The sequence below is a fragment of the Aspergillus aculeatinus genome (genome assembly GCF_003184765.1).
Source record: "Aspergillus aculeatinus CBS 121060 unplaced genomic scaffold BO66scaffold_2, whole genome shotgun sequence".
In the NCBI taxonomy this organism is placed as follows: Eukaryota; Fungi; Ascomycota; class Eurotiomycetes; order Eurotiales; family Aspergillaceae; genus Aspergillus; species Aspergillus aculeatinus.
This window is the reverse complement of record NW_020291471.1, coordinates 294024-309408: the sequence shown is the minus strand read 5'-3', so window position 1 is coordinate 309408 and position 15385 is coordinate 294024. Positions and strand designations below refer to the sequence as shown.

The following is a 15385-nucleotide window of genomic DNA, read 5'->3' as shown; positions in this document are numbered from 1 at the left end:
AACTTACTTACTCTCCGCACAACAACCTCCTTGTCAGCAAAGCACGCCACAGCTTCTCCAACCCTTACCCAACCCACTCCTTTTACTTAACACCTCTGACCACTTCTGTTCCTCTTTTCTCTCCAGTCGACCTTGCTTGGCACGGATATGTTCTAACGACTCTTTCCCAATCCTCTTGGGCACTCAAATGGTTTTGACGGGCGTGTATCGTGTTGGCGACCCTCTTTAACACCGACTTTGCTTCGACAAGAGTCTAGCCGACTTTCTCGCGCACAAAACTACGATTCCTCGCCCCATTATAAAAAGATCCTGTTCACCGCACTAGCTTCGCAAAGTACCTGAGATTATCTTCGATGGTGCCTCATACTTCATCACACTCTCGACCCTGAGCCCGCCCTGACCACGCTGTCTTAGCGCGACAGACTCTCAAACCGTGCTCTACACTGCAACCCCGTCCCTACAGCAGCACCGGACTCTGGGAACACGCCATGGAGGACCGCGAAAATGGTCATGGTCTTGACCCTGGCTCTCCCAAAGCAGCCGTAGGACAATTCTCGTTTGCTCCTGCCACTCAAACCACGGTTGTGACGACCACCACCACTACGACCACCACTTTTCCACCCATGTCCATAAGGCCGCCTCACGCAATGCGGAATCTCGACCCGAAACTATATCCTTTAGCATCATCTCCTACTCCTCCATCATTGAGAAACATTAAGTTCGAACTTGGTGGGAAACAGGTTATCTTTCACGAGCCCGAAGACACGGCAGCCAAGCTGAAGGAGGTATGTTTGTCTAATTTCCGCCTTGTGATTCGCTTGTCTTGATTTTATAATGATTATACTGACATGATACATGTAGCTGAACGAAAAGGCGGTTGCTCTGAACGCTTCAAACGGTGTGGTACGATCCGTGACCTCATTTACCTCAGATGATGCCCAACTGGCCCGCCGTTCTCAGCCCCTGAACCACCTCTCCATATCTAAGCGTCGCGCTATCGAGAATAGTCACCGTATTACCCATGCGTCTTCCCAAAGAGTTCCGTCCGAGCCTTCAGCTCGTTCGTTTCGTTCTCAAGCCCCCACGCAAGCACAATCTATGACGGCTGGCCTCGCCACTCCGGAGACGGAAAGCAATAACAATGCGGGGGAGGGTGTCATTCCCAGACGGAGGGTCTACAGTCTGAGTAATCCTCGCCGAGAGACATTGCTACGATCCCCGTTGTCCTCGGAGATTGAGTCGCAGGGCACTTTCTCAGGAAACAACACCTGGAGAGAACCGTTCCGCACCAAAACCGTCGTCTCAGACCGAAGCAGGCCGTTAGCTCGGAGTGACACGGAATCAAGCCTCAGTCGACCTCACTTAGGGGCGTCTGCAAGTCAGGATTCTGGTTATGGTGCTCCGGACGACGATTCTCAGCATCCACCAAGCGAATCAGCGTCACAGCGGGCATTTATCGATAATTTGGTGGCACAAGATATGTGCTTGCCTAGCCCAAGTCTGTCCCCAGTCGCTGCGATGAACGCAATGAACGTTGATTCCTCGTTCGACTCTGCCGAAGAACCAGAAGCTGACACGGATTCGAGTTATGACAATAATGACACCAAGGCGGTAGGTTCTTTGCGGAATGTGCAAGCGAAGGCAACGTTCGTTGAGCAAGCTGGCGGCAGCTCCTCGACGTCTGTGACGCAGCGGTCTGCTTCGCTAATGGAGATTCCCGCAGTCCTGGAATTTTTCGACACGATTCCCGATCCGATGAAACCGTACGTCATGCATCAGATGCTCAAACGTTGTCCCAAACCGACCTTGCAGTTTGTTGCAGACGTTGTAAATCCGGCCCTGAAGTGTGATTTCTTGTCTGCTCTTCCGACCGAGCTAAGTCTCAACATTGTCAAATATTTCGATGTTCAGACCATGTGTCGAGCCGCGCAGGTGTCCAAACGATGGCGACATATCATCAACTCTGACGAGAAGTCGTGGAAAGAGCTCTTTGATCGAGATGGCTTTAAACTTCCCGATGGAGAGCTGGAACGTGCAATCAGAGAAGGATGGGGCTGGCAGTTCCCGAGCGGCAGCGAGGACCATGAAAAAGACTTGGGTACATTGTCATCCTTTCAGTCTGATGAGGAGTCCGGCCACAACAAGACTGCGGTATCTCTTGCGGAGTCAAGTGACATGGCATTGTCTTTTAGTCGTCGACCGAAGAGGAAAGCCGTCACGCGTGTCTCAAGCCGGAAATTAACAAAGAGGAAGATTTCTTCAAGCGGAACTGATCATTCCGAATCCGCAGATTGGAGAACAGAGGTGTCTAACTCGGAAGGACCTTACGCTGCCGCGAATGCCGCCGCTGCCGCTATCCCATACCCAGAGATAGGCCTACCAACCCTACGAGGACTTCATCTCTACAAATCGCTGTATCAGCGTCATTATGCCATCCACAAAGCTTGGATGAAACCGGATGTCAAACCAAGACATATTGCATTTGGGGCGCACGGTAATCACGTGGTCACTTGCTTGCAGTTTGACACGGATAAGATTGTGACTGGAAGTGATGACACAAATATTAATGTTTTCGACACAAATACTGGTGTTCTTAGAGCAACCCTGGAAGGCCATGAGGGTGGCGTTTGGGCTCTCGAGTACTACGGCAATACTCTGGTTTCTGGATCTACCGATCGATCAGTCAGAGTTTGGGACATAGAAAAAGCGAAGTGTACCCAGGTCTTTCACGGGCACACCTCAACTGTACGCTGCCTGCAAATTGTCCTACCAACGGAAGTGGGGAAAAAGGCCGATGGCTCTGCTGAGATGATGCCTAAAGAGCCACTAATTATCACAGGTTCTCGTGATTCCAATCTGCGGGTCTGGAAACTTCCGAAGCCTGATGACCCTGAGTATCATCCTAGTGGACCTCACTCGGACGACACTGATTGCCCGTATTTTGTTCGTGTTCTTACAGGTCATCAGCACTCGGTCCGAGCGATTGCAGCACATGGTGACACGTTGGTGAGCGGGAGTTATGACTTCACAGTCCGGGTATGGAAGACGTCAACGGGAGAAGTTGTCCACAGACTTCAAGGTCACACACAAAAGGTGTATAGCGTGGTCTTGGACCATAAACGTAATCGCTGTATCAGTGGAGCCATGGACGTCATGATCAAAGTCTGGTCTCTGGAGACAGGGTCACTCTTGTTCAACCTGGAAGGTCATACCTCTCTCGTTGGACTGCTCGACTTGAAATATGAACGTCTGGTTTCAGCAGCTGCAGATTGTACTCTGCGGATCTGGGACCCGGAGACCGGTCAATGCAAGAACTTGCTGAGCGCCCATACGGGGGCGATCACATGCTTCCAGCATGACGAACAGAAGGTCATCTCCGGCTCCGATCGAACTTTGAAGATGTGGGATGTTCGCACTGGAGAGTGTGTTCGAGACCTTCTCACCGATCTGGGCGGAGTTTGGCAGGTCAAGTTCAACGATCGTCGCTGCGTTGCTGCAGTGCAACGTCGTGAAGTGACTTACATCGAAGTGAGTATTGTGTTTGCTATATACAAGAGTTGTTTGCTGACCATTTCCAGGTTCTCGATTTTGGCGCTTCGCGCGACGGTGTGCCCAGTGAGCAGCTAGGCAGACGTATTCTTGTCAATCGCTGGGGCAACGAGGTCAGCGACACCGACGAAGATTACGATGTGTCGGATGCTTAGATCCGACCCTGCTGCTTGTTGTCCGGCTTTCCCCCCCACAGAGACGATTGAGGGCAGCCAATCGACATCTAGGCAACGGCACGGCCACTTCATTCCCTCGTTTTAACTCAACAGATCCAGCCATGAAATAATTACGATACCCCTCCATGGATTTTCTATTCCTATCATGAGACTTGCATAGCGTGGTTAGCATATTTTGATGTGCGGCATAATGATGGGTCGGCGTTGTGGCATTCAAAACATCCTGTTGATCCCAGGGTCAACGTTCTTTCCGTCTTGATTTGCGCCATGTCTCGCATATTCTGTGTCCATATGCATTTAACATTATCTCGAGCCCCAGGCCTTCAAGGTCTCGGCCTCTGTTCATGCTTAAACATTTTTGCACACATTGCAGCTGTTTCAATACTCACTTGCCATAGAAATCAATGAAAAAATGTCTTTGAAGTGGCCCTGACTAGTGCTTGTAATGAATACACATGTCTTGTTGAAAAATTACTTATTTACACGTAATACTACAATGCGCTCGTCGATCAAACTGACGACTTCAAGCGAGCGTTAACAGAGACCGTGGATCCTAGCATAGCCTGAGAGGTTTGAGAGTCGCACACGGACTCGCGCATCAATCCGCAAGCTATGCATGTCGATAGCAAGATCAAACCAGATGACCTTCACAAATGGGCACCGGTAGCATCGGACATGATGCGAGGCGCATAGCCTTTGCTCCAAATGTGACAGAAAACATGGCAATATTGATGCCTCCCGCCTTGGGGGAGCGGAGGTGAACATGGCCCCCCGGTCTTAATGAAAATCAATTCAAGGCACGTCCAAATTGTGTTCTGATTCCCTTCCGCTCTCTGTTGTATGGGTGGTACCATGGTGAATTCGATTTCTGTCCCCCGTGAAAGAGCCTCTCTCTCTCCATCTCTGTTTCATCGTCGTTTGGGCGGCACGTGGGATAAATATGTGATTGGCCCACTGAACACCTTCGTTACCGGAAGTTTACCGGCCTTCGTCTTGGTGTTCTTCTTCTCTTCGCCCTCCTCGTTCTGTACCTGCGTCACCGCCACCTTCTCTTGCTTAATCACATTCGCCTCCGCGTCCAGATTCGCATCATACCCGGCCGCCTTCAAGATGGCCCAGCGCAGGGCGGAGATGCCGATGTGATTGCCGGGGGTGCGCTCGAATTGCGCACAGGCGGTCAGGGTCTCCCCGAGGGGCGGGGGACCGTTCCATTCCCGGGCGATGTCGGCGGCCGACTCCCGGAACTCGCGGTGCAGGTCGCGACACAAGGCGAGGGAGGACTCCGAGATGCCGGAGCGGAGCTGGCTGCGCTGCTTGACGAGGGCCTTGTCGATCTTGGAGACGACGATCTGGTAGGGGAGGCCGTATTCGCTGAGCGAGCGGATCATGACGCGGTCCATGGGCTTCATGCCGTGGAAGCCGTCGATGAGGAGGAAGATGCGGCGGAGTCTAATTGTGTGTAGCTTTCAAGTTAAAAGGTGGGGTTTGCGTGGGGAGATTGCTGCTCGAGACCAAAACATACTGCTTCCTCTTTTTTAGGTACTTCATGATTTCTTTACCCCATTCATACCGACCGCCATAGCCGTAGCCCGGCATATCCAGCAGCACGATCTTCGACTCGCCGCCTTTGGTGCCGCCGATGCCGAAGGCGTTCATCTCCCGCGTCCGGCCGGGTTTCCTCGAGGTGTAGCAGAGCTTGCCCGTCATAATGCGGTTCAGGAGGGAGCTCTTGCCGACGTTAGAGCGGCCGAGGAAGCAGACCTCGGGCTCGTGGGCGGACATGGGCGTCGTCAGGAACTTGCTGGCCGACCAGAGCTTGACCGGGGAGTGGCGCGAGGGGGCGAAGAACTTGTCCGCGTAGGCGAGCTGGGCGTCATTGGGGCACTCGGTCTCATAGTAGTCATTGAGGATGGTTGCTGGCAGGTCGGAGAGGAGCGTCTTCGGGGTAGGGTGTTGAGGGTCGACCGCCTCTGCAGGGCTGGTGAAGTCTTCTTCCAGCGGGGGCTCGGTAGGCGAGGAGTTCCTCGCCGTTACTGCGGAGGAGAAATATCGATGGACTTGTGCCTGTAACGGCCGGATCGAAGATCTGAGAGTGTGAAGTTGGATAACCATGTTGAAAATTCGGCGAGTCCCCCCACTCAGAACAAGGTTGTTGAGGTGATGATGGTCTGGTAGTTTTTCAATTGGAGACAAGCTTTCCTCCGGAATCAGAAAATCTGCCGGGCGGTGACATTCTAGGTCGGTCCGATTGACTCCACCGCCTAATCGATAAGAAGATGCGTCACGCCCGCGCGAGGGGAAATCGGAGAGCTTCGGAGATACGCACAATACAGACTGACTCGGACTACTGCAGGTACTGTTCCTGAGCTGGTTCACTTGGAGCACTTAACCCACCACATATTATCTTTCTCTCTTTCAATCCCTTCGCAACGCGTCCATATTCCAGAAGACAGACAAGAGCCAGGCCTCCAAGATGATCAACGCCGTCCTGGTGTTCAACAACAACGGTCAACCCCGTCTGACCAAGTTCTATACTCAAATTGTGAGATGTTCTCTCTACAGGCCTTGCCCGCATCCCCTCTTATCGCTTGCTCACCTGAACCCCCTATTTCCCCCCATCCAGCCTTGTCATTGCTAACCCTCTCTCGCACACACCAGGACACCCAAACCAAACAGACCCTCATCACTCAGATCTACAACCTGGTCTCCCAGCGCCCCCCAAGCGCCTGCAACTTCCTGCCCCTCCCGCCGCTGCTCTCGCGCGGGGCCAGCGCCAGTGCCGCCAACGGGCCCTCGGACGCGCCCACCCAGATCACCTACCGCACCTACGCCACCCTCTCCTTCATCATGATCTCGACCTCGACCGAATCGCCCCTGGCGCTGATTGATCTGATCCAGGTCTTCGTCGAGGCCCTGGACCGCATGTTCGAGAACGTCTGCGAGCTGGACCTCATCTTCGGGTACGAGACCATGCACGCGGTGCTGGGCGAGATGGTTGTCGGCGGCGTGGTCGTCGAGACCAACATCGAGAAGATCGTGGCTGGCGTGAAGAGCCAGGAGGGCCAGCTGGGGAAGAAGCGGGCGATTCAGGCCGCCAGTTCGGGGCTCGGGAGGGGTGGGTTGCCTGGGCTGGGTGGGTGGCGGTAGAATCCAGTTACTCTATACGGTGATAGACCGGGGGAAGGGGGAGGAAGGGCTATGCATCAAGCGATATCTGATACCACAAGTAGGGATGAGATGAGACTCTCATGTGTAATGATTTTCTTTGGCTGTATACGGTTTGGTTATTTTGTATGCGCATACATAGTTGTTCTGTTGATGGCGTTAGGGTAATGTGATTAGACTAGACCTGGATTTTATTCTTGATTAGAGGCAACCAGTGACTCGGCAGACAATCTACAACGAAGTTACACTAGCTACCATATCAAAATAGCTACTGAATTAAGGACATGCAGGCTGGAACATGGTATAGTACAGTGCACCGCCCGCTATTCTGCCAGGGGGTTGAGCCCTATCGCACGTGATCTACAGAAATCTGGAACGCCGGCAAGGCAGTTGTTCCGAAGGCGGCCCACAGAAGCGGCAGGCGGCTTTTTCTCCGCGAAAATCAAATTGCTTCCCTTCGTTTCTTCTTCTCTTCTCTCGATCGTCAATCCCGTCACTCAACGCCGCTGCGGATCTCAGTCGACAACAATGGTGGTAAGCATTTGAGATTTCTACATCCCGATGAAGCAACAAAATTCCTCTACCCTCTAGAGAGAGAGAGAACACACCCTTGTCATCGACAAACAACTGCCGATTACCGACATGTTGTGTGAAAGACCATAACTGTGGGAAGTTGGTAACTTGCATCTCGCGCACCTCGGTCTTGAGATAGCAATGGTTTCCGCTGCATTTCGTGGATCTTGAGAACCCTTCACTGGGCCCTCTTCAAGTGAAACGGAATCAGTGATGATTTGGCTGGAGTCGCAAGGTTGTAGCCGGATTCTTTTTGTTCCTTTTCCCAATGTGATATGAGCTTGAGATACAGTTCATGCGCACAGGAACAGGAGCGAATCAAGTTCCGGCTGCAACTTTGCGATCTCTCTAGAGTTTAAAGAAGAGTTTCAGCACAAGAAAAAAAACACAACATGGTGGAGCACACGATGCTGATTTCTTCTTTTTTCTCAATGATAGCCCCCTAAGTCCGGAAAGAAGGTTGCCTCCCTCCCTTACCCCCAGGGTAAGGCTGGTTCCAAGAAGGCCGCTAAGGTGAGCACACGCCCTTCAGATCTTGGGCCTGTCAAGGCCCAGATCGTCGAAAGACGACCTCTTATGTAAATGCTAACGGATCCCCACCCAGAACCCTCTCATCGAGAAGCGTTCCCGCAACTTCGGCATTGGCCAGGACATCCAGCCCAAGCGCAACCTGAGCCGCTTCGTCAAGTGGCCCGAGTATGTCCGCCTCCAGCGCCAGAAGAAGATCTTGAACCTCCGCCTCAAGGTCCCCCCTTCCATCGCCCAGTTCCAGAGCACCCTGGACCGCAACACCGCCGCCCAGACCTTCAAGCTCCTCAACAAGTACCGTCCTGAGACCAAGGCCGAGAAGAAGGAGCGTCTCCACGTCGAGGCCACCGCCGTCGCTGAGGGCAAGAAGAAGGAGGATGTCTCCAAGAAGCCCTACAACGTCAAGTACGGTCTCAACCACGTTGTCGGCCTCGTTGAGAACAAGAAGGCTTCCCTCGTCCTCATCGCCCACGATGTCGACCCCATCGAGCTGGTCGTCTTCCTGCCCGCCCTCTGCCGCAAGATGGGTGTCCCTTACGCCATCGTCAAGGGCAAGGCCCGTCTCGGTACCGTCGTCCACAAGAAGGTATGTCTCCACACTGCCCTGCTCCCAAACCCTACACATCCCCTTGAAGACACCCTCTAACATCTTCCCTCCAGACCGCTGCCGTCCTCGCTCTCACCGAGGTCCGCTCCGAGGACAACACCGAGTTCTCCAAGCTCCTCTCCGCCATCAAGGAGGGTTACACCGACAAGTACGAGGAGTCCCGCCGCCACTGGGGTGGTGGTATCATGGGCGCCAAGGCTGTCGCCCGCCAGGAGAAGAAGCGCAAGGCCGTTGAGGGTGCCATCCGTGTCTAAGCTAGTCTCGTGTCACTAGATCCCCAGATACCAAACCAAAAAGCTTAGCTATGTGAACCGAAAAAATTTCACTGCACTGACGGGTTACCACAAAAAACTCTTATACCCAAACCAAATTTTTTTCAATGACGCGGTCTTCTACCTTTCTCCTCCATGTACAACCTTGCAGATACCCCCCCTTCATGAATGCTATTTTCCAATGATTCTCAACTCTTTGTCTCCTGCACACCTTCGTAGACGTATACTATGTTTTTTGCATTCAAAGTTGAGAGAAAAAGGAAGCGAAGCATTCATGAGAAGAGGTCTGCACCTCGTTAAGCGTAGTTGAGAGTTGCAGAAGAGAATATGCACCCAAAGAACGACTACGCCCTGGCTAGTCTGCCCATGTAGCACGGAGGCTGTATCAGCCTAAGGCATTAAAACTTGCAGTCTCAGCCTCAGGCATAATCCTTGACACCTAGGCAACCTGAGTCCAAATCACACTTGGCTTCTGTAGGTCCTCATGACAATGCAATCAATGCTAGTTCCTAGTCCATACCACCCAAGTAGTAATAAAATACATCCCATGAGATCACACGGATGGATAAAAGAAAGCATCTATACAGAGAATAGCAACGTGTGGTATGCTGGCGTGTGGTATGGTACGACAAAAGCTAAACCCCCGCCAAATAATTAAAGAAAAGAAGAAACGAATTGATACAGCCAGCAAGAAATACACCCTGTCCCTTTCAACCATCCGATATGCTCCACTTATCGAAAGCACTGACAGGCCCCGCGCTATTAACGTGGTCAAGAGACTACCAAAGGGAACCGGTAGAAGTAAGAAGTGGGAAAATGAAAAGAGAAAATAGGATAGACAAAGAGAAAGAAAGGATTCTTGGAAGCTCCGTGCACTTGCTGCGTGCAAAAGGAGGTTGATATCAGTCGAAGCAAGAAGAATAATATGTGATGAAGGGGAATCGAATCAAAGTTGGTTGTTGGTCATTCGGTCATTAGCGCTGAGCAGGTGGTCGTGTAAGGCCTTGCCTTGCCTATACGTGGTATACTTTATTAGTACCAAATTGTGTGCGGAACGGACCGGGGTTGTGCTCACCTTCATCTGTTCGATTCTTGCTTTGAGTTGACTTGTCACTTCCGCAGCTCTTTTCCAGTTCTCTGCTGGTTCCGTGGACCTGGCAGGCTGGTCCTCGCCCGAAGCACTGCCAGAACCCCGTACGGATGAGCGTGTGGGGCTTCCTAAGCCAGAGTAGCCGGTGCCGAACGTAGGGCTGAGCTTTCGTCGCCCGAGGGCTCCTTCTCTGGTGCTCAGTGATGGAGAGTCCAGGCCGTTGTTCTCCTTCTCTTCGCTGGGGCTAGTGGAAGCATAACTACGCGGCCGGGAGGTATCAAACCGTGATCCTATGTGGAGTCCAGCTCGGGACATCGGATTGTACCCATTGTGGCCCGAGTCTTGATAGACCAACCCGGGTTCAGAGATACTGATGTTGTCGGGCAGGGCATTTGGTGGGCTGATGGCACTGGCGCGCAGCGCTCTAGCTAGCTCGCGCTTTAAGCGCTCGATCTCGCGCTGCTGCTTCTGGACCGTCTGTTCTGCTGCCTCCGCGTCACTGCGTGCTCGTACCAATTGGGTCTCTTTAGCTTTGATGCTCAGAACATCCCTAGTGTGGTCTTCGATGAGCTGGGCGTTTTGGTTCTGGAGTTCTGTGATCTGAGAGTTCAACTTAGTCCGGTCGTACTTCAAATCATCGATAGTGCGGGTGTATCGCTCTTTCTCGAGGCGTAACTCTTCCAGTTCCGCACGTTCAGCGGCAGACATGCCACTCATCTGCGGTGCGACTGGGGCTGGAGCTGGCTCGGCCGGAGCCGCTGGCCGGGCGATTGGGCGACCAGCAAGGCCCCTTCCGAGACCAAGTCGAGGTGCAGCAGGCGGCGGCGGCTGATCCTCTGAAGGGGGTGATATTACACGCCTTTGGGGTGATGCCAAGCCAGCCTGACCAGCAAGCCTCTTTTTGAGGCCACTAGGGGCAGGAACGCCGCCCGGCTTTGCAAGCCCACCCAGCTTAGACGGAATGGCTCTCGTGGCAGGCTTAGATGGGGACGGTGCTGGAGCTGGCTCCTCGACAGGAGCTGGTGCAGCTGCAGGCCTCTTCGTTCCGAGTGCTGGCTTCTTGCCACCGAGGACCTTCTTGCCAACTGCCGAAGTAGTCTTTGGCGGGCCAACGATAGGCTTGGGTCTGTCCTTCGCCTTGACCTCCGCCGTCTCGTAGAACTCCTTGATCTTCGTTTTCCGGATATCATCGAGACCATCAAGGTAAGGATTCATTGCCCGCTCTCCCAGGATTTTCATCAAGGTACCCAGAACCTCTGCGCCTCCAGCACGATTGACCTCGCTAGACTCAGTAAGAAGCTTTGTAGCCGCCTCTGCAATCGACTTGATCTCTGGTTTGGCCGGCACGTCCCTGGTGGTACGAAGACAACGGATCAAGAATTTGAGGGTTTCTTGCTTGACTTGCGGGTTCTTGTGTTTGAGGAATTCAAGGATCTCCTCCAAGCATTCCGTCAAACTGGTGGCGATAAAGACCGAGTCGAGCGCTTGACCTAGGGCATCTGCGACGCTTTGTTTCTTCTCTTTCAAGCGTTCTAACATCGGTGCCATGATAGTGGGTCGATACTTCAGGAACCCGCTGCGCAGGCCTTTGGCAAGTAGGTCAACACAGTTGGCGGCAACAGTCACGACTGCAACATTGGCATCCTTCATGGACTTAGCCAATAACCGTACCACCTCGTCAAATGGCCCATCCTTGATTCTGGGTACGTTCAGTACAGTGTAGAGTTCATCCAGAGCCTCCTTCCTGTCCTTCCACTTCGACGAAGAAAGCTGTTCCGTGAAGTTGCCGGGTACTTTGGACGCCACATCCACGGGTTCCGCGAGGTCGAAAACGTCGACTTCGCCCTCATCCTCGGCGTATTCCTCAACTCCCTCCATCTCGTCATCGCCACCCGCTGCAGGAGCAGCACTGGCGACAGCCGCCGCATCCTGCTGCGCTTTGGTGAGCCTCTCCTGCTTTGGTGGCGGTTCTTGCTTCACGGCCTCGAACAACTTTTCCAAGTCGGTCTGCTGAACAGGCTTCAGCTCGCCCCAGAAAAGGGGCTTGATGGCTTCCTTCAGCCACCTATAGAGCTCCACGGTAAGGTTTTGAGCTTCCGCCCGAACATTCTTGTCTGCGTGCCCAAAGACCTTGGGTAAAGCTTTTAATACCGGCTTTGGGTCCACAAGCTTGCACCCGAAGTTGTGATAGATCGCCTTCAACCCCGCCAGCGCGGCCGCAATCACCTTGGGCATTTTATGTGACAATGCGGGCATCATCTCCTCAATCACCGGATCCGCCTTATCCATCTCCACACACAGAAGCAGGGCCTCGATCGCATTCGCCTTGGCGGCTGGTCGTGTAGATATGAGACCCTTTTCACAGATCGGTAAAATTGTAGTTGCGCGCGTTCTAGAGGGATGAGGCATCATGTTAGTCTTGTGCTCCCAAATCGACCTCCCCTTCCTCCATCTCTCTCTGTTTCTCCACCCGAAGCTCCACGCATCGAAAACACTCCCCCATCACGAAGAGGAACAAAAAGGGAAACATGTAGACAAATTTACCTTGTACAAGCCTGTACCCCACCAAACTTCAAAAATGCACAATAGGCCCCAAGACCTTCTTGTTGAGCCGCCACATTGGAATCTGCCACCGCGCCTTTCCAGAGTCCGGGGTCTTGTATGAATGGAGTGAATACCGGATCCGACTCGTCCGGCGTCTTTTCGAATTGTTGTTTGGCATCTTCGTATCCTTCCTTGCGGACTTTCCAGTTCTATGGTTTTGGGGGAGCTCGCAATCAGTATAAGTCTCTCGCCACATGACCGCCGGTCGAGCCCAGAACGAGGGGCTTTGCAGTATGGGAGAGATGATAATCCAGGGGAAAGGCTAGCTAACCTTGTGCGCGAACCGGTCGGGCAATGGTAAGGAGGAGAAGTCCTCTTCTCCCTCGGCCATTATGACGGGTTAATGAGAGTAGTTTCCACTAGATGATGAGAAGGAAAGAGAGAGCGACATGATCAGCGATTGCGCTCTTACCCATGAGGAAGTAGACTGGATGGCATCGAACTGCGCTTGTTGAGGTTCGATCCTCAAAGGTGATAAGTCCAAGCGCGCTGCAAAAGTCCTGAACCTCAAGGGGGGAAGGGAACAGCGAGAAACAGCATCGAAGAATTCCCCATCCAACCCTTCAAAAATGAAGACGTACCTGGAAAATTGCAGATGGCTGCAGATCTCGTGCACGGGCGAACAACCAGGAATAGAGACAGGGCGTAGGTTCCGGAGCTCACGACCAGCACACAGTATGAAGGGGGTCTTCGAGATGGAGTTTTTCCAGTGACTGGAAGATGAGGTAGTTCCGGGGTTTTAGTAGGTAAAAGGGTTCTTAAGCCGGAGGATGTCGAGGAAGTGTAGCGATTAATACAAAGAGTGGGAGAGGGAAGGAGTTGGAGGGAAAGTAAACAACGGCAAAGTCACTGGGGTGACTTCGCGACCCAAAGACGGGGCTTGGCAGCCGTAATTTTGCTGCCCGCACCGCGCAAACCGGGGGGAGGGAGGGAGGGATGGAAAGTGTAGAGTGAATGATTGGCCTAGTTTGACATGACAGCTCAATATACTGTTCTAATTGCCAACAACAAGATATTGTCTTACTATCATCAATGCAGAGGGTGGGACAGCGCAAAAAGTATGTACTTATGGCTTAACTCTACTTCACTCTTTACCCCGGAGCCTAGCTTACTGGACTAGACAAGCCCGAATCGAGATTCCACAATATGCCACATGAATAGCTATAATATACACAAGGTTTACATACAAACCATACACAGTCAAGGAGAAGACGTAAATAAAAAAAAAACTCCTGGTAAGCCCACTCCCACTCCCCTTTCACCCATTCCAATAAGGATGAAGCAGAGAAGCATCAAATCCCCCACTTAGTTCTGTGTAGTCTCAGCAGCAGGCGTATCCTTAGCAGCCTTCTTAGCAGCCTCCTTAGCAGCCTCCTTAGCAGCCGCCTCCGTCTCCGCCTCTGCCTCCGCATTAGCAGCCTCCTCGGCCTTAGCAGCCGCAATCTGCGATCTCTTGAGCCCGATCTGCGGCACGAACGAGTCCTGTCGCTCCTGGATCAACCTCCGAATGCGCCCGACGTGCTCCGGGGAAGGGGAGCCGCCCTTCACGTTGCCGCCGGCCTCGCGGATGCGGGCCTGCCTGCGCTGCCACTTGGCCGTCCGCTTCTCCGCGCGCGCGGCGTCACGCTCCTCCCGCGTCATCACGGCCGGCCGGTCCTCGATGGGGTCTCCGAAGGGGGCGATGATCCGCTCCACCACGTGGTGCACGTTGCGGCTCTTGGGGTGCCCGGACGAGAACTCGATCACGTCGCCGACACGCAGCGACTCGCGGGGGTCCGAGACCAGAATGATCTCCTTCTTGCGGTAGTACTTGCGGAGGTGGGCGTCCCACTCGACGTTCCAGTGCAGGACGCGGACGGTGCGCATCATGCGGCCGGCGGATATGACGGTGCCCTTTTTGAGCTTGTAGGCGTATTGGCGGAGCGAGGGAGGGACCTCGGTCTGGACACTACTGGAGGAAGGGGCTTCGGCGGTCGGAGTGGCGGTCTCCACGGATGGTTGCTCCTGCGGCTGCTGCTCTGTTGGTTGCTCGAGGAACTTGGGAGCCGTCGTGGCGATTGATCGTTGAAAGAACGTAGGTCTGGAGAGGTATTGGGTGGCGGAGGCGGGGGTGCGGAGGACAGAAGTTCGCAGGGGCTGGAAGGCCCGGAGCACGTTGCTGAAGGCCATTGCGAAGCCTGTGTGGTGTAGAAGGAATTCGACTGAAAGAGTAGCGTAGGGTCGTTGTTCAGTCACGACCGACTCGATCTGTTAGACAAGGCCGCACAGCTCGTAGGGATTGCGATCGTGCGAGGCTTGTTTATCGGACGGTCCCGATTAGAGAGACTTTTTCTGAATGATACAAGCCGGTATACTGTGATCGCACAGCAGATCCCGGAAAGTAAAGAGTGCTGGGGTAAGGTTAATCGACAGGCACGGCTAGATTTCAGATCGGAGCAGCATCGCGGCCGCGGGCGAGTTGGCCGAGAATTTCTGCAATCTCGGGCATGTTTGCACTTTTTGCACTCCCGCATACTTTCCCTCCCTCCGCCTTCGCATCGCTCCCAGACACAACTGGTTGTCCTGTTTACTATATGCGTTTACAAGCAATGCTTAATTATACTCAAGAATGGCGCTTCTCGTTTAAAGACAATAAGTGGGATATAATCAGTTGAGATATTCTAAACCATGCTCCTGTACATACACAGCACACCAACACCTCGAGACTCAATCCCAACCAAACCATGAAACCTGTGGCCTAAACGCAACAATGACTCTTTTGATATACTCCATACGGTAGAAGATAAATGACTCGACCAGGAAATGGATAAGCACGCCATAT

At 53.2% G+C, this 15385-nt stretch overlaps 5 protein-coding genes across 5 annotated transcripts; 2 read left to right on the top strand and 3 right to left on the bottom strand.

The window, feature by feature from the left end:
• Window positions 1–488: 488 nt before the first annotated feature.
• BO66DRAFT_433913 (F-box/WD repeat-containing protein) lies at window positions 489–3704 on the top strand (the record flags this gene model as incomplete). The annotated part of the gene is made up of 3 exons (XM_025650731.1): window positions 489–785; window positions 862–3528; window positions 3579–3704. The coding sequence occupies 3 exons, from the start codon at window positions 489–491 to the stop codon at window positions 3702–3704; spliced, it is 3090 nt and encodes a 1029-aa protein (XP_025508626.1).
• Window positions 3705–4153: 449 nt separating this feature from the next.
• Window positions 4154–5882, bottom strand: BO66DRAFT_364024 (translation initiation/elongation factor MRX8). The gene is made up of 2 exons (XM_025645141.1): window positions 5248–5882; window positions 4154–5174 (listed from the first exon to the last, which is right to left on the bottom strand). The coding sequence occupies exons 1-2, from the start codon at window positions 5835–5837 to the stop codon at window positions 4634–4636; spliced, it is 1131 nt and encodes a 376-aa protein (XP_025508625.1). The 5' UTR covers window positions 5838–5882; the 3' UTR covers window positions 4154–4633.
• Window positions 5883–6021: 139 nt separating this feature from the next.
• Window positions 6022–9297, top strand: BO66DRAFT_416974 (60S ribosomal protein eL8). Its single transcript, XM_025649638.1, has 5 exons — window positions 6022–6267; window positions 6384–6770; window positions 7902–7976; window positions 8068–8577; window positions 8652–9297. Exons 1-5 carry the CDS (start codon window positions 6199–6201, stop codon window positions 8850–8852), a joined length of 1242 nt encoding a protein of 413 aa, XP_025508624.1. The 5' UTR covers window positions 6022–6198; the 3' UTR covers window positions 8853–9297.
• Window positions 9298–9773: 476 nt separating this feature from the next.
• BO66DRAFT_67055 (putative spindle pole body component) lies at window positions 9774–13377 on the bottom strand. The gene is made up of 5 exons (XM_025653483.1): window positions 13146–13377; window positions 12836–12923; window positions 12505–12713; window positions 9946–12352; window positions 9774–9883 (listed from the first exon to the last, which is right to left on the bottom strand). The coding sequence occupies exons 2-5, from the start codon at window positions 12893–12895 to the stop codon at window positions 9845–9847; spliced, it is 2715 nt and encodes a 904-aa protein (XP_025508623.1). The 5' UTR covers window positions 12896–12923; window positions 13146–13377; the 3' UTR covers window positions 9774–9844.
• A 326-nt stretch (window positions 13378–13703) lies between these two features.
• Window positions 13704–14975, bottom strand: BO66DRAFT_387628 (uS17 family ribosomal protein). Its single transcript, XM_025646356.1, has one exon. The coding sequence runs from the start codon at window positions 14731–14733 to the stop codon at window positions 13870–13872; it is 864 nt and encodes a 287-aa protein (XP_025508622.1). The 5' UTR covers window positions 14734–14975; the 3' UTR covers window positions 13704–13869.
• Between the last annotated feature and the right edge of the window lie 410 nt (window positions 14976–15385).

Coding starts and splice junctions, on each gene's coding strand:
- BO66DRAFT_364024 (XM_025645141.1), bottom strand. CDS start 5,837: ATGGTTATCCAACTTCACACTCTCAGATCTTCGATCCGGCCGTTACAG. Junction 5,175..5,247: donor TACCTAAAAAAGAGGAAGCA/GTATGTTTTGGT, acceptor ACACACAATTAG/ACTCCGCCGCATCTTCCTCC.
- BO66DRAFT_416974 (XM_025649638.1), top strand. CDS start 6,199: ATGATCAACGCCGTCCTGGTGTTCAACAACAACGGTCAACCCCGTCTG. Junction 6,771..7,901: donor TCGAGAAGATCGTGGCTGGC/GTGAAGAGCCAG, acceptor TCTCAATGATAG/CCCCCTAAGTCCGGAAAGAA. Junction 7,977..8,067: donor GTTCCAAGAAGGCCGCTAAG/GTGAGCACACGC, acceptor ATCCCCACCCAG/AACCCTCTCATCGAGAAGCG.
- BO66DRAFT_67055 (XM_025653483.1), bottom strand. CDS start 12,895: ATGGCCGAGGGAGAAGAGGACTTCTCCTCCTTACCATTGCCCGACCGG. Junction 12,353..12,504: donor GGGGTACAGGCTTGTACAAG/GTAAATTTGTCT, acceptor TCATCCCTCTAG/AACGCGCGCAACTACAATTT. Junction 9,884..9,945: donor CAAGAATCGAACAGATGAAG/GTGAGCACAACC, acceptor TACCACGTATAG/GCAAGGCAAGGCCTTACACG.
- BO66DRAFT_387628 (XM_025646356.1), bottom strand. CDS start 14,733: ATGGCCTTCAGCAACGTGCTCCGGGCCTTCCAGCCCCTGCGAACTTCT.